This window comes from Oryctolagus cuniculus, chromosome 15, assembly GCF_964237555.1.
Source record: "Oryctolagus cuniculus chromosome 15, mOryCun1.1, whole genome shotgun sequence".
Taxonomy (NCBI): domain Eukaryota; kingdom Metazoa; phylum Chordata; class Mammalia; order Lagomorpha; family Leporidae; genus Oryctolagus; species Oryctolagus cuniculus.
Window position 1 is genome coordinate 38,186,022 of NC_091446.1, and position 24,516 is coordinate 38,210,537.

Genomic DNA, 24,516 nt, shown 5'->3' on the forward strand with positions numbered 1-24,516 from the left:
AGAAACCACAACCTTGAGATTCTAGGGGATCAAAGAAGGGGATCAAAGAAAGATGATGGGCACTTTGAACTAGATTTTCTTATTTTCTGCCTAGGTCCTGGAATGTCACCTCATTTAACCCTCACAACAACTTCAGAGACAGGCATGGTAATCTCCATTTTACTGAGGGCTTGAGAGGTAGCCTGCTCAACAGGTATCAGAATATGTAATCCAAGGACTGGCCAACTCTGCTATGGCATTTCTCTTCTAGTGTCTCTCTCAGATGGGGGTAGGGAAAGAACCCGCAACCAAAAAAACCCTCATGGATGGAAGGGAATTTTTTCCTCAATCTCAAAAATTCTGATCTACTTGAGAAACTGAAGTTCTTGGTATCTCAGAGGAAATCATTTGTGCTTCCAACTCAAATATACCTTATGGCTTGTAACCACTCATAGATCTTGTCTAGTTCCTTATCTAATCAGTCAGTCCAAGAGGCTCTGAAGGTGGGTATACATTTTGATCTCTGGAACACACTTGGAATATAGGCTAGTCTGTTTACACAGTTAAGACAAAATCTTCTATACTACTTTTTAAAATTTCAGATTATCTTTACATAAAAATCTCTGATAAATGATTTTAAAAAACAAACGTATGTGCAGAATTGTATTTTGGGATTGGTACAACAGAGTACATCTAGAGAACATAAAAATTCTTTATTTAACCTAATCCAGCCAGAATTGATAGCCTGCTATATTAAAAACAGACATTTAAAAAATTATGGCAGAAACAGCAAGGCAGTGACTAATTAAGTCACTAAGTTTAATTTTATATTCTTCACAGTACTTTGATACTCAGGTAATGATGAACAATAGTTTCAGCCACTTTGAATAGAGATAAGTTAATTTCCGCAAAGAATTCTAGTTGTCATTAAAATTTTATAAGAGGTTTAAAACAGTTCCTAGAAATAACATAGTAAAATAATATGAAAATAAACTGGAAAACACAAAATATACCCATCATCTCTTTGTCCCCCAGTGCCTTTTAACTTCTTTTTCCAAGAATGCGGACTATTTAGCAACTAGGAAACAACCACTGCTCTTTAAGGGCTATTTGGAGCCCAAAATGCTCCTTTCCTTTGATTTAATCCTAGAGTTAGTCTTCTGAGATGTAGGTACTATTGCGTTTTAGAGATGAAGAAACCTGTAGCTGAAAGCTAAGCCACCTGGCCAGGGTCATACATAAAGTTACTTACAGCCCAGTTAGGATCTGAACCCAAGTCACTCCCGCTTCAGCTCTGCCCTTGTTCTTTTGTTGCTTCATGGTAGGCAGGCCACCTTCCTGGAAAGCCTGGCATGTGCAAGGTCTTGAGACTGAAGCATTTAACAGCAAGGCTAAGAGGCCACTGCGTTCTCCAGGCACTTTCAGTCCCCTCCCCTCAGTGCTAGAAGCCCTCCCTCCTGCCTACAAAGGGTGAGTTGCTTCCCTTGGACCTCATGAGCCCAGAAGCTAATACACCAAGCTCCTACTCCCCATCTGAGCAGTAAAGTATAAATGGGGAACTGTGTGCTTGTGTAACTTTACTAAAGTCCGCCTAAACGCTGTTCTCTGACAAAATTACACAGAGAATATCTACTTTATATCTCTTTACACTAAAATGGCAATATATTTTAATAATTACATCTAGATATCCTATTTTTATACATGATCATATTTCATATTTCCCCTCCAGAACTGTAGCAGTGTTTTTAAAAAGGCTCACTTCACTCATACCTTTCCTTCCTCTGCAAATTAAAACTTCCAATGTGCAACAGCTATTCACATAAACATCCTATGTTATAACTTAAAATTAAGACATTGATTCTATAAAATAGTACCAGTCTTTAATTACTGGAATTAACTACTGCAACTGAACATAGCTCAATCTACATTTGCTACTCTCCTAATGAGAAGCGGCCATTTATTAGTAAGGGGAAACATTTACTATTGTCATGCATTAGATACTGTGAACGAGAAAATAAATAGCCTTTTGGAATTGTCTTAAAAATTTAATTTTTAAAAATAACTGCAAGACCGGGCCGGCGCCGCGGCTCACTAGGCTAATCCTCCGCCTAGCGGCGCCGGCACACCAGGTTCTAGTCCCAGTCGGGGCGCCGGATTCTGTCCCAGTTGCCCCTCTTCCAGGCCAGCTCTCTGCTGTGGCCAGGGAGTGCAGTGGAGGATGGCCCAGGTGCTTGGGCCCTGCACCCCATGGGAGACCAGGAGAAGCACCTGGCTCCTGGCTCCTGCCATCGGATCAGCGCGGTGCGCCGGCCGCAGCGCGCTGGCCGGCGTGGCCATTGGAGGGTGAACCAACGGCAAAGGAAGACCTTTCTGTCTCTCTCACTGTCCACTCTGCCTGTCAAAAAAAAAAAAAAAAAACCTGCAAGACCATTCAGATCACTGAACATAAAATGGCCACTCTACTGAAAATGGCTTCAGTAACTGCTTTTGAAAAAATGAATAAACTAATTAAACAATGATTATTTACTGGTGCTAGTCTCATCAATACAGGCAATTAAAAATCTAAGACACACGAGTAATAATTTTTTATAATAAACTGATTTATTCAGTATTTACCTAAGACTCATTTGCATAATTATCTCCTCAGACTGATTTAAAAGCAAAGAGCTCAGTGCTTCACCTTGCTTTACTCAATGCTAAAATGTGGTAACTCTACATGTAAGAGCAGGACCAGATCTATCTTGTTCACCACTGTGCCCCACAGTACTGTGCACAGTGCCCAGGCAAATAGGAGGTGATCAACAAATGTCTGAAGAACCAAATCAGTGAAAGAGGAGAGTAAAATAACTTTATTGATTCCTTTTTTGCAAATCGTTCTTCTGCGCAAACTATAAACTGGCAGCTCTAATTTCTAGAAATAGTGATTTAAAAACCTTACCCGAGGTGGAAGGACATGATTGCTTGCTCTCTCTCGTTCTCTCTCACACCCACACACATACAGTAATCAAGACTACATGAGTCCAAGTTACATTATGAGCTATGAGATAACAATGTTACATAAATAAAATTTAATAGTGAAAAAGGGATCTGGAAGCCCTGGAAATTTTTACCCTACACATTTTGGAGTACATCACATGGGTTAAAGAAAACACAAGAAACTCCCACTTGTTCAGATAATTATTTGAATGTTTACATACATTTTTGGCTTGTTATTTATAACTAAATTTACATTTCCTCATATTAACATATGCTCCTGTTTAGCATGTATTCAAATTATGCCAGTGAGAAAAATCCTCATAGTACCTTCACTGAGTTGCTGATTCTAAGAAAACACTGAACGTGAACATGTACAAAAGAGGCATTTGAATAAAACAGCATGTGCATTTTTTAATATTTGTACAGTTTGATCTTTACATTTCTGTCTGGAGCAAATCTGAAGAAAACCCAGGTTTACCATGCTCAGAAAATGGTTCAGGTGACTGCCATAAAAGCAGCACATACAAAGCAAAGCAAACAAGTCACATCCTTAGATTCTGCAATTACTGAGAGGATTTTCCCTGCCCTAAGTGCTTTATTATATTTCTGAAAAATAGAGGAGCAACAGCTTATCACAAGCCTCCACTAGTGCATGAATGATGGAATCAAAACAACACAACAGACTCATAAGGATGAGAAGACTGCAGAACAACTAGGAGTCACAGTTTTATGCTTCTTCTTGCTCTGGATAATTTAGAATTTTGCGGTGTGCCTGACGTAAATATTGCTGCTGTTTGAAGTAAACCTTAAATGCTCCTTTTATGGCAACAAAAGCAATTCCACCCTAGAAAAAGGAAAATTAGCTTATTAGAATGTATGTTTAGAGAAACATAATGAAGAATTTTACTCAAATCACAAAAGACATAGGCACTGATGCCAAACTAATGCAGCTGACTGCAAAGGCAAGAGTTTTGCTTTTCCATCAAGGGGTGGAATGGGAGAGAGAGAGAAACCACTATACGTAACAGAGAAAGAAGGCTTCCTTGGGATCCTGCATGGCCTGCCTTCACTGAGTTCTCTATCCACTCTGCTACACAAAGGGGAACACCAGGGCCCTGTGTGCGGAAGCCAGGACAGGGGAGGGGGCAGCAGGAATGACGACCGCAAACAACACGGAGTACTTACTGGTCTCATTTAATCCTCATAATTAGCCTGAGGTAGTTACCCCCACCATCCCCATTCTCTAGGCACAGAGAAGTCCAGAAGTTGGACTTAGGTTTCACAGCAAGGCGATTTCTGAGTTAGGATTTGATGCAAGCAGTCTGACCCTACAGTAGACATGCTTCGTCATAAACTAGTTGGCAAGAGGGATGAGTGATGATTCAGGCATACTCCAGGAGAGAAACTGCCCATGGCATCAGTCTGGAAGGTCAGAACTGGCACAGTGGTTCCTCCTCTTTTTATTTCCTCTAAAGCTACTGGATGACAGTGAGGGTTATAAGGCAAAGGAGCCACAGATCAACTACTTATACAGTCCTCTCCCCTTTAAAACAAATGGTTTATTCTCTTTTGTCTTTCACCTAAAATAAGTAGTATTAAAGCCATCTTACCAAGATTGTCCTTTGCAAATTAGAGTTAACACTACTGAACATCAGTTTACCAACTATTGTAGCAATAGTAGGAAAGACAAGGGCTCCACACAAAATTCGGGTAGCAGAGACATGATCTGCTAAAGGATTAGCCTCAGCTGGAATTCGAGGAACAGGACACCCAATCCCTAGAAGAAGAAGAAAAATATCCTTAGAAATTTCTAAAGCCATGTTATGGTTCTGCCACAAGATCAATTTGACATGTATTTTAGAAACACAATTCAGGGCCTTACCTGGAAATATACTGTTCAAAATCTGTAGTTTATTTGAGTATTTACGCCATAGCCTAAGCACGTAGTCCTCCCAGCGAATCATCTTGCCTAATATCAGCATGACAGGAATAGTAGGAAGTCCGATCAAAAGGAATAAAGGATCAGCTCTCTCCATAACATCCAGACCTTCTTTATGGCCTACAACCTATGAAACAGAGCAATGCTAGAATCACTTTCCTAACCTAATAAAATTGTGCATATCTGAGCTCAATTCATTTTTACAGAAGATGCTTAATGTCAAAAGAATACAGAAATTAAAAGTTTAAAATGTCACTTATTCAAGGAAAAAAGTCTTCTAGCTATTTCATGTTACACTGGATTAAAAGTTTTTAAATGGCTGAGGCACGCTGCATACACTAATGGAAAGGAAAAGGGGACCCTTTGGTTCTTCTTATTTGATTTGCTTAGACTAAGCTGCAGAACCAAGATAAAATTCAACTTCTCTTTGTCTTCCAGAAGAGTATCTGTATACCTGCTCTTTGTTTAGGAGGCAAGCACAGCCAGCCAAGGGGCAGGAGTGGTCTTCAAGACATGGCCTGACAGATCACTGATCTTTGGCTTTCTCCTTCTTTGGTGGTATATGGGATAGGGCATTATGATTCTGGCTGGCCAAGTATGTGCCTCAAGACCTCTCTCCTAAGGTACATTTTCAAGGTCTAGATTTGAGGGACCATAGTAAGAAGTCCAGTTTTGCCCACAGATCCCAGGTATTTTTTCTTTTTTTTTTTTTTTTTTTTTTGACAGGCAGAGTGGACAGTAAGAGAGAGAGACAGAGAGAAAGGTCTTCCTTTTGCCGTTGGTTCACCCTCCAAAGGCTGCTGCAGCCGGCGCATCATGCTGATCCGAAGCCAGGAGCCAGGTACTTATCCTGGTCTCCCATGGGGTGCAGGGCCCAAGCACTGGGGCCATCCTCCACTGCACTCCCTGGCCACAGCAGAGAGCTGGCCTGGAAGAGGGGCAACTGGGACAGAATCCGGCGCCCCGACCGGGACTAGAACCCAGTGTGCTGGTGCCGCAGGTGGAGGATTAGCCTAGTGAGCCGCAGCGCCGGCCCCAGGTATTCTTTTTCTAGTGGAACTGTAGGGCCCCCTATCTAGTCGGTAATGAAGCTAATACAATCCTTTCCCACTCATATATGGGTCTTGGGGTTATCTCTTAATGGTTTAGATCCTGGAGGGCAAGAATGACAAAACTGGCACTTGTGAATTTCCACACTTTCTCTCTTCCAAAATCCTTTTCATTTCCTGATTGATTTGGGGCTTACATCTTTCATTATCTCCATTTTTTTGGTGACTTTCTCATTTCTAGGTAAATTCTCTGAAAATTCTTTCCAAGATCCTGCATGACGTTTCCCTGTAGTCAGAAGTCTCAACTGCTCGCAAATTAAGCATGTTTCTTAGAGGGGCTGTTCTCGCAACTTAAGACAGGGGAAAGAGACTGAGTCTTGGGTTTGAGCTCACCCAGGTTTCAAACAATGTGGTGGAAGTTAGTATGAGGATACCTATTATATCCACAGTTCTGATCACACTTAAGGAGTAAGCCAGGAAAAAAGGATTGGAAGGGACCTTGCCTATCTCTTGATAGGGAGGAGAGAAATAGAAAAGAAAGGAGAGGGAAGACTAAAAGCGACCAGAGATGACATGTACTCAGGAAAGCAAGCTCATGAAAAAGCAGATGGCATTTTTCCAGAAATAAGATATGCCTTGTGTCAGCCATCATAGTGGATGATTTTTTAGGTAGACCACAAGGAGATGTGAAATTAGGTCAAGCTGATGCCTAGAATTTCAGGTCTGCTCAGGTAAGAATGCTTCTTAAGTATGGGAGGAAGAGAAAATAAGTGCTTTTAAAGCTTCAACTAGGGATATAGCCTAGATTTATACTTAGTTAACGTATCTACCCATGACAAAATGTTAAACAGTGGGAGGCTAGCCTCTTATGGTCAAAAGCAATGATGCTGGATCTGATATTCTCCTGTGTGTCCAGGAAAAAAAATTTTTTTAAGGATTTTATTTATTCGACAGAGTTACAGACAGTGAGAGAGAGACAGAGAGAAAGTCTTCCTTCCGTCGGTTCACTCCCCAAATGGCCGCCACGGCCAGTGCTGTGCCGATCCGAAGCCAGGAGCCAGGTGCCTCCTCCTGGTCTCCCGGCGGGTGCATCCTCCACTGCCTTCCCGGGGCCACAGCAGAGAGCTGGACTGGAAGAGGATCAATCGGGACTAGAACCGGTGCCCATGTGGGATGCCGGCGCCGCAGGCGGAGGATTAACCAAGTGAGCCACAGTGCCAGCCCCAGGAAAAAAATATTGGGACCGGTGCCGTGGTGCACTAGGTTAATCCTCCGTCTGTGGCACCGGCATCCCATATGGGTGCCGGTTCTAGTCCCAGTTGCCCCTCTTCTAGTCCAGCTCTCTGCTGTGGCCCGGGAGTGCAGTGGAGGATGGCCCAGGTGCTTGGGCCCTGCACCCCATGGGAGACCAGGAGAAGCACCTGGCTCCTGGCTTTGGACTGGCGCAGCTCCGGCCATGGTAGCCATTTGGGGAGTGAACCGATGGAAGGAAGACCTTTTTCCTCTGTCTCTCTCTCTGTAACTCTACCTGTCAAATAAAAAAAAAATCTTTAAAAAAATTTATTATTTTCTTTATTTGAAAGAGTTACAGAGAGAGGTAGACAGGATGGGGAGAGGGTCTTCCATCCACTGGTGCGATGGAAGGAGCTGGATCAGAACTGGAGCAGCCGGGACTTGAACCAGTGCCCAAATGGGATGCTGGTACTACAGGCCAAGGCTACCTGCTGTGCCAAAGCACCAACCCCTCCAGGAAGAAATTAACAACCTCACCTCTTGCATGTGGAGGGTGACTGTTCTGAGTTGCCCTAAAGTGAAATGGCTTGTCTCAGAATATTTTAAAAACTCTGGTTCCACAATAGTGACAAAAGATTTTACCCATAATGCTTTTATGGGACATTCCAGTTTTATATCATTTTTATTTCCAAGATAATGATCACTTTAAAACTACAACTAAATGTGATTCAAATATTCTTACAGTGCTAGCAACTGAATTTCAGACATTTCACAAAAAAAATCCTTTGCTGAGTTATGCATTTTTTCTTGCTGTTTAGAAATAAAAAGTAGCATGAACGCTCAAGTTAGACTATGGCAAGGGGGAATTTGTTCGTCATGATAATAAGCACCTTGCAACCCAGTACCTAAGGGTGGGGAAACCAAGAGGAAATAAGGGAAAGGATGAGCAAAGGCCCCCTGTCCCCCTGTTCCAACCAAAGTGGATGGGCGATGCATAGCGAGGGCTGAGGCTCATCACTTACACAAGCACTCATTCATTCAACTGAAAACTCACTATGAGCCAGGCACAGGTCTACGTGTTTGGGATAAGATGGTAAGCTAAAAAGGTATCTTCTGGAGGTGAGAGAAAATCAAATCAAATACTGTGAAGAAATAATGTGGTAGAACACTTATAGTATGATGTCTGCTACTACAGTCAAAGGCAGTACATGAAAATTGAGTAATTAATGGGTCAGCTTTCTTTCTTTTTTTTAATTTGACAGAGTTAGAGAGAGAGAGAGAGAGAGAGTGATTGATCGATCAATCGATCTTCCTTCCGTTTGTTTACTCCCCAAATGGCTGCTACGGTCCGAGCTATGCCGATCCAAAGCCAGGAGCCAGGTGCCTCCTCCTGGTCTCCCACGCGGGTGCAGGGGCCCAAGCACTTGGTTCTCCACTGCCTCCACTGCCCTCCCGGGCCACAACACAGAGCTGGACTGGAAGAGGATCAACCAGGACTAGAACCCGGCGCCCATATGGGATGCTGGCACCACAGGCGGAGGATTAACCAAGTGAGCCACGGCGCTGGCCCCTTAATGGGTCAGTTTTAATGAAGGCCTACACAAACTTACAGACCCTCTGTAAAATCAATCGTAGGGGCTAGCGCTGTGGCATAGTGGGGTAAAGCTGCTGCCTGTGGTGCCAGCATATGGATGCTGGTTCAAGTCCCCACTGCTCCACTTCCGATCCAGCTCTCTGCTATGGTCTGGAAAAGTAGTGGAAGATGGCCCAAGTCCTTGGGCCCCTGCACCTGTGTGGGAGACCTGGAGGAAGCTCCTGGCTCCTGATCAGCACAGCTCCGGCTGTTGTGGCCAGCTGGAGAGTTAACTAGTAGATGAAAGACCTCTCTCTCTTTCTGTTTCTCCTTCTCTCCCTGTGTAACTCTTTAAAAATTAAATAAATAAATCTTAAAAACAAAAAGCCTTAGGACCTCGCTATCCATATATAGTAGACTTTAGAGAAATCTCCCTCTCCCCCTTACTAAAGAATTAAAAGCTAGATCTTCATATCCAGGTAGGTCACAGTTTGTTGATGTTGAAAGGCTGGGAGTTTTAGTCAATTTTAAAAATACTACCTATTTAGAACTCTACTTTTTTCTAAAAATTTTATTTATTGGAAAGGCAGAAACAGATACAGAGTTCTTTTATCTGTTGGTTCACTCCCCAAATGCTTACAATAGCCAGGGCTGGCCCAGCCGAAGCCAGGAGCCTGGAACTCAATCTGGGTCTCTTACAAGGGTGGCAGGGATCCATGCACTTGAGCTGTCACCCACTGTCTGTCAGAGTGCAAATCAGCAGGAAGCCGGAATGAAGATGGAGCTGGAATTTGAACCCACACACACTCCAGTAGGAGGATGCAGGTGTTTCAAAGGGAATCTAGGCCGGCGCCGCGGCTCACTAGGCTAATCCTCCGCCTAGCGGCGCCGGCACACCGGGTTCCAGTCCCGGTTGGGGCGCCGGATTCTGTCCCGGTTGCCCCTCTTCCAGGCCAGCCCTCTGCTGTGGCCAGGGAGTGCAGTGGAGGATGGCCCAGGTGCTTGGGCCCTGCACCCCATGGGAGACCAGGAAAAGCACCTGGATCCTGGCTCCTGCCATCGGATCAGTGCAGTGCGCCGGCCGCAGCGCGCCGGCCGCGGCGGCCATTGGAGGGTGAACCAACGGCAAAGGAAGACCTTTCTCTCTGTCTCTCTCTTTCTCTCACTATCCACTCTGCCTGTCAAAAAAAACAAAAACAAAAACAAACAAACAAAAAAAACCAAAAAAACAACAACAACAACAAAGGGAATCTAAACCATTGTGCCAAACACCTGTCCTAGAATCCTACTCAGAATTAAGGATAATTAAATACTGCAATTAAGAGTGGACAATATTTACAGGGTTGCCTTCACACTAGTGGCAAGAGTGGTAACATGGCTCCATATTAAGGCCCCACTGTTAGTTACAGGATAAAATGTTTCAACTGCTTCCTGGACCAATCTAGGACTCCTTAAGAGAAGCCTGAGCACAGCAATCTTAATGCTGCTTCCTTGCTGTCTGGCACTGGACATAGAAACTCTCTAAATTAGTAAACTAGGAATAAGCAATAGAATCTATGTTATAAATTTGTCTCAAGAATTGAAAGCATCAGTGCTTAAAAGATGTTTAGCCCAGTGTGCTGGATGGGGTAGGAAAGTTAACCATCATGCTGTCATCACAATAAAAATTCAAGGGGAGGGTCCTATTCAAATTCCCCATAATTAACAAGTACTGTAGTTAAGCCTGATCCACGGAGAAGGACAGGGAAAAAACAGGAAAAGAACAGGGATCTGATTTCTTAATCTGATTTACCTGATTTCCAGAGCAAAGAACAAAAGGAAAATAGCCAAATGTTAAAAAGCGAATCCTAAACACTGCTAATGGTACCATGGGGGCACCACATTCCCTATCAGAAATGCTTAGTAGGTAGAAGTTATTTTCCCAATACTCTTCATACTCATACAACAGTAACTACTGTCACAACCAATCCTTCTGATTTCTGGGCCAAAGACAACTTTTCAAGTGAGATAGTACATGTGAAGCTTATTTCTAAATAATACCACATAATATATATGCATTATGATTTTGGCTTATCACTTTGTTCTACTCTATCAATTAAAATTTTTTTCTACAAGAGTCAGCTTAAGATTTTTTTTAAGTTTTATTCATTTTTTTTATTTGAAAGGTAGAGTTAGGGAGAGGGGAAGAAAGAGAGAGAGAGAGAGAGGCCTTCTATCTGCCAGTTCACTCCCCAAATGGCCATAACAGCCAGAGCTGGGGTGATTCAAAGCCAGGAGCCAGAAGCTTCTTCCAGGTCTCCTATCTGGGTGCAGGGGCTCAAGCTCTTGGGCCATCTTCCGTTGCTTTCCAAGATGCGTTAGTAGGGAGCTAGATCAGAAGTGGAGCAGACAGGATTCTAACTGGTGCTGCAGGCAGCACCTGCCTCCCCCATAAGATTTGCTTTTCTTAAAAGTTTGAATCATCTTTCATTTTTAGTGATTTAAAATCTTGTTTGTGGAGTCTCCTGCACTCTTCACAATGATTTATATAACTTTATAACTATTTTCCAATTGTTTGATTTATATATGCCTTGTCTTAGTCTGTATTCCTTGGGACTCAGGATCAGTGTTTTCAATTTATGTGTGTTTTACAAGACTCCAGTTCAGTGCTAACTTTTTGAAAATATCATACCAATACGGTTCAAAATGCCAAAATACAGCTAGTCCCTTTTTTAGAGGATACAACCTCTATTTTTAAACTAGTACCTGTTGTTATGGTGTTCCATTAATTATATCAAAATTTTTCCCTTTACTTTTCTTAAAGGTTGTACCAGCCTAAAACTTTTCCTCAAAGAGTCATCCCACTTTTTATGGTCAATAGGTCTTAAATAACTCAATCCAACCACAGAGGGCCTTAGTGACCTCATTTGCAAACAAACACAAACAAAAAAACCCTACTTCTATACAAGTGTTCATGGATTTCAAATTTTTTTGTACCAAAATAAACCTATCTTTTAGTTCCATTTTCAAAAAATGTTTTGAAATACGCTGATAAAATGTATTTGTACAATAGGCCGGCGCCGCGGCTCACTAGGCTAATCCTCTGCCTTGCGGCGCCGGCACACCGGGTTCTAGTCCCGGTCGGGGCACCGGATTCTGTCCTGGTTGCCCCGCTTCCAGGCCAGCTCTCTGCTGTGGCCCGGGAGTGCAGTGGAGGATGGCCCAAGTGCTTGGGCCCTGCACCCCATGGGAGACCAGGAGAAGTACCTGGCTCCCGCCATCGGATCAGCGCGGTGCGCCGGCCGCAGCGTGCTAGCCACAGCGGCCATTGGAGGGTGAACCAATGGCAAAGGAAGACCTTTCTCTCTGTCTCTCTCTCTCACTGTCCACTCTGTCAAAAAAATAAATAAAAAAAAATTTAAAAAAATGTATTTGTACAATAAATAATATATACTCTATTCTAACTGTCTGTCAGTCTTAGTAAATTCTCCTGAACTACTCTTATCTGATGATGTACTAGTTAGTACTCATTATTAGAACTAGTCTGGGGCCAGCATTGTGGCTGAGTGAGTAAAGGTGCCACCTTCTCCACTTCCAATACAGTTCCTTGCTAATGACCTGGTAAAAGCAGCAGAAGATGGCCCAAGTGTTTGGGCCCCTGTCACTCACATGGGAGACCTGGGTGAAACTCCTGGCTCCTGTCTGGCCTGGTCTGATTTATATGGAGCCAGCTGGGGAGTAAACCAGTGGATAGAAGATGTCTCTGTCTCTCCAACTCTGCTATTCCAATTAAAAAACAAACCAAAAAATCCCTCCACAAAACGGGATATAAAAAGCATCAATATGAAAGCCTTTTATATAGTTGTTTCTGTGTAGATGCTTTAACAGTGAATACACAACTATATAACAGACTCTACTTTCAAGGAAATAACCTTCTAATAGAAAAGGTAAGGAAGTTCTAAATACAGGAAAAACTAAACAATCTAAACAAGAAATGTCATTCAGTCACAAGACTGGCGGCCATTCAAGGAATAAAAATGCCATGAATGTAGGGGAAGAAGTCACAGTGGACAGAAGTTGTGAGGAGTTTTATGGAGAAAAGCAGCTAAAACTAGCAGGAGAGTTTAGATCTGGATAAGCAGAGAGAGGACTAGAAGGGCAGGTATTAGGCAGGATGATAGAAGCCAAAGGATGGAGGTAGAAACAGTGCAAGGGTAAGCTGGAGGAGAGTGTCCAACAGGCCTCCAAGTAGAATTACGTTAGATCATGGTAGACTCTGCATATTAAATCAGGCTAAGGAAATGGAATCTTTTTTTTTTTTTTTTTTTTTTGACAGGCAGAGCGGATAGTGAGAGAGACAGAGAGAAAGGTCTTCCTTTTGCCGTTGCTTCACCCTCCAATGGCCGCCACGGCTGGCGCGCTGCGGCCTGCGCACCGCGCTGATCTGCTGATCCGAAGGCAGGAGCCAGGTGCTTCTCCTGGTCTCCCATGGGGTGCAGGGCCCAAGCACTTGGACCATCCTCCACTGCACTCCCGGGCCACAGCAGAGAGCTGGCCTGGAAGAGGGGCAACCGGGACAGAATCTGGCACCCCGACCGGGACTAGAACCCGGTGTGCCAGCGCCGCTAGGTGGAGGATTTGCCTAGTGAGCCGTGGCGCCAGCCTGGAATCTTTTTTGAGTCAATGGTTTTCAACCTTTTTTCGCTATATTCATGATAGATGTTTTACTATTTGTGACTTACTTTATTGACTAATTCTGGAGTTTTTTTGGTGCCATCAATATTTTATGAAGAAACCTCACAACACTTTGACTCACCATGACTATCAATGGAGCAACTATAAAGATTGCTCATTATGCACCCTGGCATGACATTATATGCAATTTCTAGAATATCAGATATAACTCTTCTACCCCTTTTTCTTCCATGTACACTCTAATTTACATATATATTTTTTAATTCATTTATTTATTTTAAAGTCAGAGTTACAGAGATTTTTTCCATCTGCTGGTTTATTTCCCAGATGGCTGTAATGGCCCAGACTGGGTCAAGCCAAAGCCAGGAATCCAAAACTTCATCTGGGTCTCCCACACAGGAGCCAGAGGCCCAGACATTTGGGCCATCTTCTGCTACTTTTCCCAGGACATGAGTAGGGAGCTAGACTGAAAGTGGAGCAACTGGGACGCAAACCGGCAACTATGTGGGATGCTGGTGTAACAGGCAACAGTGGCTTAACTTGCTTCGCCACACCAACTGGCCCCTCTAATTTATATTTTTGATAAGCAAACCTAAGTGTGTTACCTATGAAGCAATCAATATGCTGCTCTTAAAAAGCAGTACTTAAGTGCAGCTCAATTCCAAGTAGCTCAGATAATGAAAGCAACCCAGATGTTCATCAACTGATAACTGGACAGAGAAATTACGGTATACATATACACTATGGAATACTATTCAGCAATAAAAAAAATGAAATCCTATCTTCTGCAGCAAAATGGATGCAACTGGAAACTATTATACTTAGTGCATTAAGCCAGTCCCAAAAAGACAGATACCATATGTTTTCCCTGTTCTGTGGTAACTCACAGAGTGCCTAAAATGTTATGTATTGGGGCCGGTACCGCGGCTCACTAGGCTAATCCTCCGCCTGCAGCGCCGGCACACCACATTCTAGTCCCGGTTGGGGCGCCAGATTCTGTCCTGGTTGCCCCTCTTCCAGTCTAGCTCTCTGCTGTGGCCAGGGAGTGCAGTGGAGGATGGCCCACGTGCTTGGGCCCTGCACCCACATAGGAGATCAGGAGAAGCACCTGGCTCCTGGTTTTGGATCAGTGTGGTGCGCCAGCCACGGCGGCCATTGGGGGTGAACCAACGGAAAAGGAAGACCTTTCTCTCTCTGTCTCTCTCTCTCTCTCACTGTCCATGCTGCCTGTCAAAAAATAAAATAAAATAAAATAAAATAAAATAAAATAAAATAAAATAAAATGTTATGTATTGGAGTGAAATTGTCATTTTGAGATTTGATGATTGTTTATAGCCCTTGTCTCTACTGTTGAAGAAAAGTGTCTTTTTTTTTCTTTACACTATTTATTGAAGTCTTTACTTAGTGTAGGGTGAATCTTCTCTCTATCATCCCAATTTTAGTATATGTGCTGCCGAAGCGAGCACGGGTGAATCTTATGAGTATAAAGTAAACTGAAAATAGATCTTTGTAAAAATTAAGAGTGGGAATAGGAGAGGGAGGAAGAGTGGGAGTGTAGGTGGGAGGGAGGGTGGGCTGGGAAGTATCACTATGTTCCTAAATCTGTATATATGAAATACATGAAATTTGTATACCTTAAATAAAATTAAAAAAGAAAAAAGCAGTACTTAGGTAGAAGAATAGGAAGGGGAGCTGGGGAGTAAGATGTTGATGGAATTATTTTAGGATGATTCATTTGGGTAGATGGATTGATAGAAGAGAATGAAGTCAGAGAAGCCAATCAAGAGGATCGTTTAGCCATCTGGGTATGACAGGGCAGTGACAAGAAGTCAGGTGCCAAAGACCATAGAAACGAAGTCCCAATGCAAGACATATCAACATGGAAAAATTGCATGGACTTAGCCAGTGGACTATTTATCTAGTGCTATGACATAGAAAGTGTCAAAGGGATTCCTAAAACTTCAGGATGTAAACTGAGCAGATGGGACAACAGTAGGAATCAAAGATATTGAGAAAGTATGGCAGGGAACAGGTTTAGTTGTAAATGGAAGAAAAAATAAGTTTTGATTTCAATAATGTTGAGTGTAAAAACACAAGAGATTATTTAAGGAGGAGGGGTCCAGCTGCAGTTTCAGGGCTGGATTTGAAAGAGCAGGTCAAGACATAGGTCTGAACATGAAAGAACAGGGATGTCAGCTGGAAATCTTCAAAGAAGAGGTATATAGGGAGGATAGAAAATAGTAAAGGCTTTGGAGTGAAATCTTGAAATTTTTGAAATTTAAGTCTGACATTCATCAATAGTTATTGATTGTAACAGCATTTGTAATAGCAAAAGACTGGAAGCAACTAATTGTCCACCAATAAGAGACAGGTTAGTAAACTGCGGTACAGTCATTTTGTATGTAGAATGCTACAGAGAGTTTTAAGTATTTATTTATGTGAAAAGTTTTCCGAAGTTCACCATGAAAAATAGATGCACCTAAACTAAGCTTCCTTTTAGGAAAAAAAAAAGTGGATGAAAAAATTTATGTTTTTCCTTAAATAGTCTGGAAGAATATATCTGTAACCAAAAATAGTGGCTGCTCAGGGGAGAGGGGAATGTAGGCAAGTGAAGGACAGGAGTAGGAAGACTTTTTGCCTGATGTTTAAATATACACATTTTCTTACTTTTAAGCGATGAGAATGTTGTTATTCAAAATAATACATTTAAAATATCCTAACAAGAATTTTAGATCTTTACATAAAAAGTAGTATCACTGAATAGAGTAAAATAATGAACCTGCATCACTGTCACTGCTCCATAAGTCACAGCTGTCCAATAGATAGAGCCAACCATTATTCCCGCTGCAGCAAATGGACAAGCTTTTGAGATCAGTCTATCTGCAAGATCCAAGACGTAAACAACTGGACCTATAATACAAAGAAAACAAAGTTCAATAGAAGGTAGATTTTTGGTATGACTTATTCAATATTTTCTAAAGATCTAAAATGAAGTTGGATATTCCAATGGTTTGGAAATGGTTATAAATTTGATGGCAACCCAGATTTGAAAAGTTTAGAATTTCTCAGTCATTTACATGAATAACTAAGTATTACTTCCTAAATTCTAGGAAATAGCTTCTTTAAATTTTTATCTGTATCATTGAACATAAAATTAGAGCCTCAAATATAGCTGCTTATTCCTTAATCACATTGGCTAGGGCAGAACCAAAGGGCCACTTCACCTTGCTCTTTCCACTTAGTCCTAGCAATGATTAGTTTCTTTTGTACTTGGTAATATGACTTCTCTGACTTCACTCATTGTGTACCTTGGTACAGTATGTAAAGGTAACCAAGGCTATTTTCTTATACACAGAGTCAGTTTGTCTTATTTTTATCTCAGTGTGCTATATTTAGTTGGATATTATTCCTTAACAGTCTTCATTTTATGATTATGACACCAGTTTTTATGGCATTCCAAAACCTGTATGTGCCAATTATGCTTGTTATTATATACTCACTGTGAAATTTTCCTACTACTTCCTTCTGAAAGTTTCCTGGAACAGCTAAATTTGGAGGAATTGTACTAACTGCCATTAAGCTCCATATAATTTAGCTCCAGAATTTTCCAGATCCTTGCCAAGATAAGGAATGGGCATTTGGCCCAGTAGTAAAGATGCCAGATAGGAGGCCTGTGTCCCACATTGGAATGCTTGACTCCTGGTTTTTGTTCTTGGTTCTAGCTTCCTGCTAATGCAGACCCTAGAAGGCAATGATGAAAGCTCATGTGGTTGGATTCTTGCCACTCAAGTGGGAGACCTGGATTGAGTTCCAGGCTCCCAGCTTCAACCCATCCCAGTTTGTAGCCATCTGGGTAGTGAACTAGCAATGGGGCAATGGAAGTGCTGTTTCTCTCTCTCAAAAAAATTTTTTTCCTGAAGTCAAAGAACTGTAAAACCAAAGGTATATGAAACATTTTATTAATCATATTTGTTGAATACTCTACATACGATTGCTTGAGACATTTTCTTAGAAGTGTTTAATTATTACCTACCTTCTAAATGAATTAATATCACTCTAAAGGAGGATACTATATACAAAATAGTTTATTTTTATGGTACAAAGAAAAGAAGATGGCAATCTGATGATAAAATAATTAAACATATATGTAAGAACAAGCATCCTTCTGTGGAGCCCCCATCAAGACTCCCTGATAACTGCTAGAGGCAGAAATATCACTTGTCACTGTGTAAAGAGAAGACTACCTTGTGAAGCAGAGAGAACATTAAGATCTGTGATTTAAATGGAGCATGTTATTATTGTAAGCTCTAACTTACATAACAATTAAAACTGTGATAAAGTATCTTCTGGGATCAAAGATTAAATAAGCCCAAATTTAGTGCATATTGACTCTACATCATCTAATAAGAGCTAACATTTTTTGAGTGTCTATATGGTATCAGGTGATATGCTGCAGGCATTATATACAACATTTCATCTTATCAGGGTGTAATTCTCAAAATACACTATTTTGCTGAGTTCAATTCATAACTCTTCCAAAACGCCAAGTAAAAGTTATCTTAATCAATCACCAAAGAGCCCTCAAATGCTGGAACTAGAGGTTAAGGGACTATTGGTATGAATATGCAAAGCCTGGAACTTCAACTTTCATATTCTCTATTAATAATCATTTACTGAGAAAATTGAAAACATAAGAAAATATCGACAGGTTCTTTTCAGCACATGTATCCAACTACCAATATTGCAACCATTGAAGTCAATCCCTGTACCTGTACAAAATAGCCTGTCTCCTCACCAACGCATAGCCTCAGCTTTAGCAGTTCCTTCCTGTGCTACCACATCTTCTGCTTACTGTTAGTGGAATTATTTTAACCAAACATAATACTGTTTCTTCTATCTTAAAAGAAAAAAAAAATCCTTCTGCCTCATTATTCCATTTCTCTGCTCCCCTTTCAACAAAATTCCTCAGAATTGTCTGTATCTCTCTTCATTAATTCTTCCTGGAATCTACTCCATCCAAACTGCTCCTTAAAGTTACTAACAGTCTCCACTTGGGCCAATTCCAACAGTCTAATCTCAATTTTCATCTTATTTGGCCCATCAGCAACCTCTTGACACAGATAATCCCTTTTTCTCCCCAATAAATGATACATAAGTGCATTTCCACAACATCAGTATTTCTTGGTGTTCTTTCTAGTTTACTAATTTTTCACTCTCTTTTACTGGCTCTTCCTCTTTTATTTTGTTAATTCAAGAGGCAAAGAGACAGTAAGAATAAGAGATGTGAGAAGAGGCAGAGAGCGAGAGAACTCCCTCATCTGCTTGTTTACTACTGAAATGCCCACAATGGCATGGACAAAACTATGAGCTCCATCCAGGCCTCCTATGTGAATGGCAAGGACTCTCCTACTTGAGCCATCATGGCTGCCTCTCTGGGTCTGCAATGGCTGGAAGCCAGAATCAGAGCAGTCAGGGATCAAACTTAAGTATTCTGACATAGGATGCAGTGTCAACTACTGAGTCAACTGGCTGCCTTATTTTCTTCTGTCCTTCCCCCACTTTTAAACCACTTAATAGACGCTAATTTACTTACTCTTTTTTACACACTAAAACAGGTTGGAAAACTAAGGCCTGTGGGCCAAATCCAGCTAGCTGCTTGTTTTTATAAAGTTTTATTGGAAGATAATCACATACAAAGTCTAAAATATTTATCATCTGGTTCTTTATAGAAAAGGTTTCCTAACTCCTGCCTCAGAACATCAGCTCTAGGGGAAAAGATCTTTTTGTTCTGCTCATCGACTTATCCTAAGTTCCTGTGACTCTGAAGTATTTATTGAGTTGAATTCTCTGTTGAGGTATTTCTAGTACTTGGAAAGCAGTAATTCATAAGAAACAAATATTTTACAAAAAGTTAACTCCTAAAGAGTAACCCATCACTACCACTTTTATAAGAACAATGGCAATGCAGAGTTTTGAATTCATTTTCCTGGGAAGATCTCAAGAAACTTCTAACATTGTGAGTTCAGTTTTCTTCCTAAATCCTTGGGTATGAATTCTTTTGTAGAAGAAAAGATATCTTCATATTTGCTTCTGGAAATTTTCTTCTCTTTCCTTGGGTTATATGCAGAAGATATAACACATAAAATTGAGATACTGGCAGCATTTTTGGTACCTAGTTCCAGTTTTTCTGTCAAAATTCTGTCTTGGCTTTTATCTAATATTTACTCTGCTTAAACATTGAGGTATTTAGGTTATTTAAGCTCTTCCAGATAGACTAGTCTAAGGCTAGATTGACATTCAAAAGGAAGGATAAATGATTAGTATTATACTATTATAATAATGAACTGTCACATGGGGGAGGTATTTCTAGGGCTAAAGAATATGTAGTGGTTTTCGCATGACAGTTAGGCTGCCTGCATCCCACCTAGGTTGGACATTCCACCTAGGTTGGATACTCCTGACTCCAGCTTCCTGCCTATGCAGACCTTGGGAGGCAGATAACGAATGCTTCAGTGCCAGGTCCTGTTGGCATTTGAGGGGTGAACCGATGGATGACAGTTCTTTCACTGCCTCCCAAGTAAACAGAAAAAAGACTACCTAGACAAGCTATTGATGAGTAGGAACAATGGGTAAAATCACATTCTATTCTTGAAGATTTACTTTATCTGAAAGGCAAAGTGGACAGAGAGAGAGGAGGAGGAAGAAAGTGAGATCGAGATCTTCCATCTGCTGGTTCACTCCTTAGAAAACTGCAACAGCTGGGGCTGGGTCAGGTTGACACCAGGAGCCTGGAACTCTGTCTCCCATGTGGATGGCGGTACCCCAACAAATCAGGCCATCTTCCACTGCCTTCCTAGGCACACAAGTGGAGTGGGATAGGAAGAGGAGCAGCTGGGACTCAAACTGATGATCACAGGGAATGCTGGTGTCACAGGCAGCAAGCCCAACCTGCTGTGCCACAGCTCTGGCCCCCAATCATATTCTTCCAATGAGGAAGTTAATGTATTATTATCTCATGACTTAGGGTCATAATCTTAGGAGGAAAATGTCAATAGTCACTGGATTCTTCTTAATATATTTATTATAGCATAAAAAGTAGGGAAAGGTAAGACACTGGCCCTTGAAAAACCTCAATTCTAATAAAGAGGAAGAAGTATGAAAATATCCTACCTCACAAGTTAAATATATGAGAGCATTAAAAAGTTTAAATATTTTAAAGACATTATTGAATTTTTAATGCCTCAGTAGGCCTCACCATTTGTGTTTTCAACAGTATTGTATTTACACAATGGATGCCAACTGAAGAAGCTTTGTATATTATGCTTTAAAAATCCAATAATTTAAAGGGCACTAGGGAAGTCTACAATTAAAAGGAAGTCTACTGTGAATTTTCTGTACAATAAAGAGGCTTTTTGTAAGGAGAAAAAGTATACCCTAATACTATGTGTAAATTCAAGATTTCACATTTCAAATTTGAATGGCATCAAAAAGTAAGCTGAAAATCATTTGAGAAACTCCTAAGTCTACATCTACCACATAAGAAATAATGTTTTGTTTGGAAGACACTGCAAAAGTAGATTTGCTGTTGCTGTGAGTCAAACTCAAGTCTATGAATTCATGGTTACCAAAGGCATACCTTAGAATTTAAGCCTTTAGTTACTGAAGGGCAAGTGGGTAATATGTAGTGTCCAACATCTGCTGGCAGTGCTTACAGTAATCTCCAGAAATACCAGGACCCATCTCAGATAAAAAGATAGCCTAAAAACACCTATCAATTTGCCAGAAATATAATTTCTATACTTTGTCAACATGCTGAAGTCTCTAACAGAGAATATGATTTAATGTACAAAGGTTCTTCACAAAACAAGCTCATATTAAATTCCTGAGAATGTAACAGCTGTTCGAATCATGAAGGTTTTTGTGAAGTGTACAGCAGTTTATAAAAGATTTAATAAACAAAATAAACTGCAGAAACCACTCAAGTTCTCAGGTGATTTCTTCATTCACTTCTTGCTCTGCATTGAACTAGTTTTGACAGAGACCCAACTTCTGAGCTAAAAAAGTAATCCCACCTTGAAAGCCATCCAGAACTGCAGATTTTTGAGGCCCCTGTGAATTTAACAATTTAGTTCCATTCTGTCCTTGCTCCAATCTTCCTAATGCACTGTATCTCAAATGCCCTGATCTTTAAGTCTGTCTGAAAACCCAACTAACTTCCCAGTGAAAACTAGCCTAACTTGATAGAGGTTAACTAATTTCTCTACCCCACCCTGTCCATGTCCCATTAGGCTTCCTTTACATACTACCCCACAAAATGCACTTACCCCTTTGCTTGTGCATAATGTTAGTACTTTATGTTCTTGTTCAATGTTTGTTCAGTTGTCTCAATATCCTTTATGTCTGTCCATGTCAGCATCATCTTAGACTGAAAATTCCCAGGGGGCAGGGGCCATGTCTGTTTAACTCGTTTTGTACAGTGCCTAGGATAGAACCATGTACAGATAGGTGCTTTAAAAAAATGCTTTCTGATGATGATTGGCATCACTCTCAAGGACTTTCTAGGCCACAGCTATCTCAGCACATGGTACTTGTCAGTATGCACTTCGGCCTGTTTCACAGGCATTGAATATAATGGTCCAGGACCTAGTCATAGCACTCTATGGCAAGTATTTAACTCAGTCTGTTGTTAAAATGGACTTGAAAAAACAAAAAGTAATAATTATATGGTTCCAAGTCAACAACTGTGAACCTTATTGAAGACATGAAATATACTCTAACAACCAACTTGATTAACAGTTAAAAATATGCAGGGATCCTAGTGGGATAGTGAAGAGTTTTCAACTCTTTTCTGAAGCATATGTCACTGTGGAAACACTAGACTTTGGAAGCGAGGTATAAGAGCCTCAAATAAGCCTATCTAATTTTCATCTTTGATTGTTCTGTTTGTAGGCTGAGATTTCACCATCTATATTTAAGAACAAACGTCCTACAAACTCAGGATGTGGGTTACTTTGCTTAGTAACAGGTTAATCATTAGATTATAGAGAAGGGCTATGTTCTTAGATATTTTGTTTAAGATAACCAAACTAATAATAAATGATTTAAAAAACCCAAACAACTCTGAAGAATTAAAGATCCAGGGTCAAAAATGATGAGTACCTATCTACAGATGTGTTTTACATCTATATATGCCAGATCTATATATCACATTATGATTAGTAACTAAAGATTACCATAGTAGTTCTTTAACAATTACATAGTTTGTGCCAGGGAAAGCTCATATTTATCCTCACTAGAATAGCCCATGGAATACTTGTGTGCTGTGAGGTCAACCACTAGGTACATAATTATGAGGCACCTACTGCATACACAGCCTTTTAGTATGTATTAAAATGTAAACAAAATTTAAAACATCAGCTGCTGCCTCCAAGGAGCCTACAATCTAGTTAAGGACAAAGAATAAACATGTATTAAACAACTGGAAAACTTTAAGGCAAAGTTAAATGGTTTTATGGTATAAACAATACAGATAAATGTTAAGAAAATTTTACCGGGGCGCCGGATTCTGTCCCGGTTGCCCCTCTTCCAGGCCAGCTCTCTACTGTGGCCCGGGAAGGCAGTGGAGGATGGCCCAAGTGCTTGGGCCCTGCACCCCATGGGAGACCAGGAAAAGCACCTGGCTCCTGCCTTCGGATCAGCGCGGTGCGCAGGCCGCAGCGCGCCAGCCGTGGCGGCCATTGGAGGGTGAACCAACGGCAAAGGAAGACCTTTCTCTCTGTCTCTCTCTCTCACTGTCCACTCTGCCTGTCAAAAAAAAAAAAAAAAAAAAAAAAAAAAAAAAATTTACATCAAGATTATAGAGGGGTAAAAATATGAAAAGTTTTTAAAAATTCTATTTTATTTTTTAAAATCACTGAATCCTAAATAGGACTTGAAGTCTGTGATGTGAAAAAGGAGGCCAATTCTAAATACAGATTAAAAAATACAAATGAATTAGGACAAAACCAAACAGGGCATTCTGAGAAGACATTTCTGTCTAGAGGTGAACTTTGTAGACAGCCAACAGAAGATCTCTGTCTCTCCCTCTGTCATTCTGCCTTTCAAATAAATAAATCTTAAAAAACAAAAAAAATTGGTTGAAAAATTTCTTTAAAGTGATAAAATAATCATCACCCTTGATTATCATTAATACATAAAAACATTTGGTAGCACTAATTATACACATACTATATTATATCAGGTAATTATATACTATCTTTTAAAAACATACCCATATTTAAATTTTTTCCCATGATGAAATATAATTATTTTTATTAAAAAGAAAATATATTTTAGAAAATAACAAAGGGCTATTAAATTCAGGAAGTCAACTGGACATTATCATTTAATTTCCTTTTTCTGAGTATATGAGAAGCTTGGATATTAGGCTCCTTGTGAGGCAGTATAATAAGTTGGACAAGCATTTGGTAGGGTTTGCTGTGTGAATTTGGACAAACTGCCATCCCTAGGCCGTAATTTCTGTATCTGCATAGTGAGAGTATTATCTATATTAGAATTTTTGTGAAAATTAAGATAATGTGAAACTTTTAGTACTATCAAGTTATATAGTACTAATCAATGTGGGGGCTATTATTTCTTCCAGTTCTAAATTATAAGAGTGCTCAAAAATGGAAAAGTTAAAACATGACAGGATTATGGAGTAGAAGGTATAAAAACAGGAGATGCCCAAGGGAAAAATGGCTTAAGGCTCTGGGATAAAAAAGTTTCAGGAAATTCTCAGGTAAGAAGTAAAGGACAGATTTTTTTCCTTAAAGATGCAGGACAAAGAGTAGAGAAGTTCATGGGCCAACAAATCTGAATGAAGAGAGAGAACTTAGAATTTAGATTCTGTAATTAGCAATTACAGTATTAAAAAGTTTCTGAAAATTTTACTTGTTTAACCTGTAATTCAGCACCTGTATTCATATATAATGTAAATCCAGAAAGCCTCATACTGTTGAAGTTTGTTAAAACGAATCTAGTTTTAAATCTTAAGGGGCAAGACTCGATGTAATCCAACAGGGTACACAAGAAACCCTTATTTTGAAGTCACC

At 40.5% G+C, this 24,516-nt stretch overlaps 1 protein-coding gene across 1 annotated transcript in view; it reads right to left on the reverse strand.

Annotated features, from left to right (window-relative positions):
* Positions 1-2,805: 2,805 nt before the first annotated feature.
* MARCHF5 (membrane associated ring-CH-type finger 5) overlaps positions 2,806-24,516 on the reverse strand; it is a 55,587-nt gene continuing 33,876 nt past the window's right edge. The window contains exons 3-6 of the mRNA XM_002718508.5: positions 16,203-16,333; positions 4,838-5,021; positions 4,566-4,732; positions 2,806-3,799 (exon numbers count right to left, since the gene is read on the reverse strand). Coding sequence (XP_002718554.1) covers positions 3,683-3,799; positions 4,566-4,732; positions 4,838-5,021; positions 16,203-16,333 — 599 coding nt within the window. The 3' untranslated portion in view covers positions 2,806-3,682. The remainder of the gene's footprint in view (positions 3,800-4,565; positions 4,733-4,837; positions 5,022-16,202; positions 16,334-24,516) is intronic.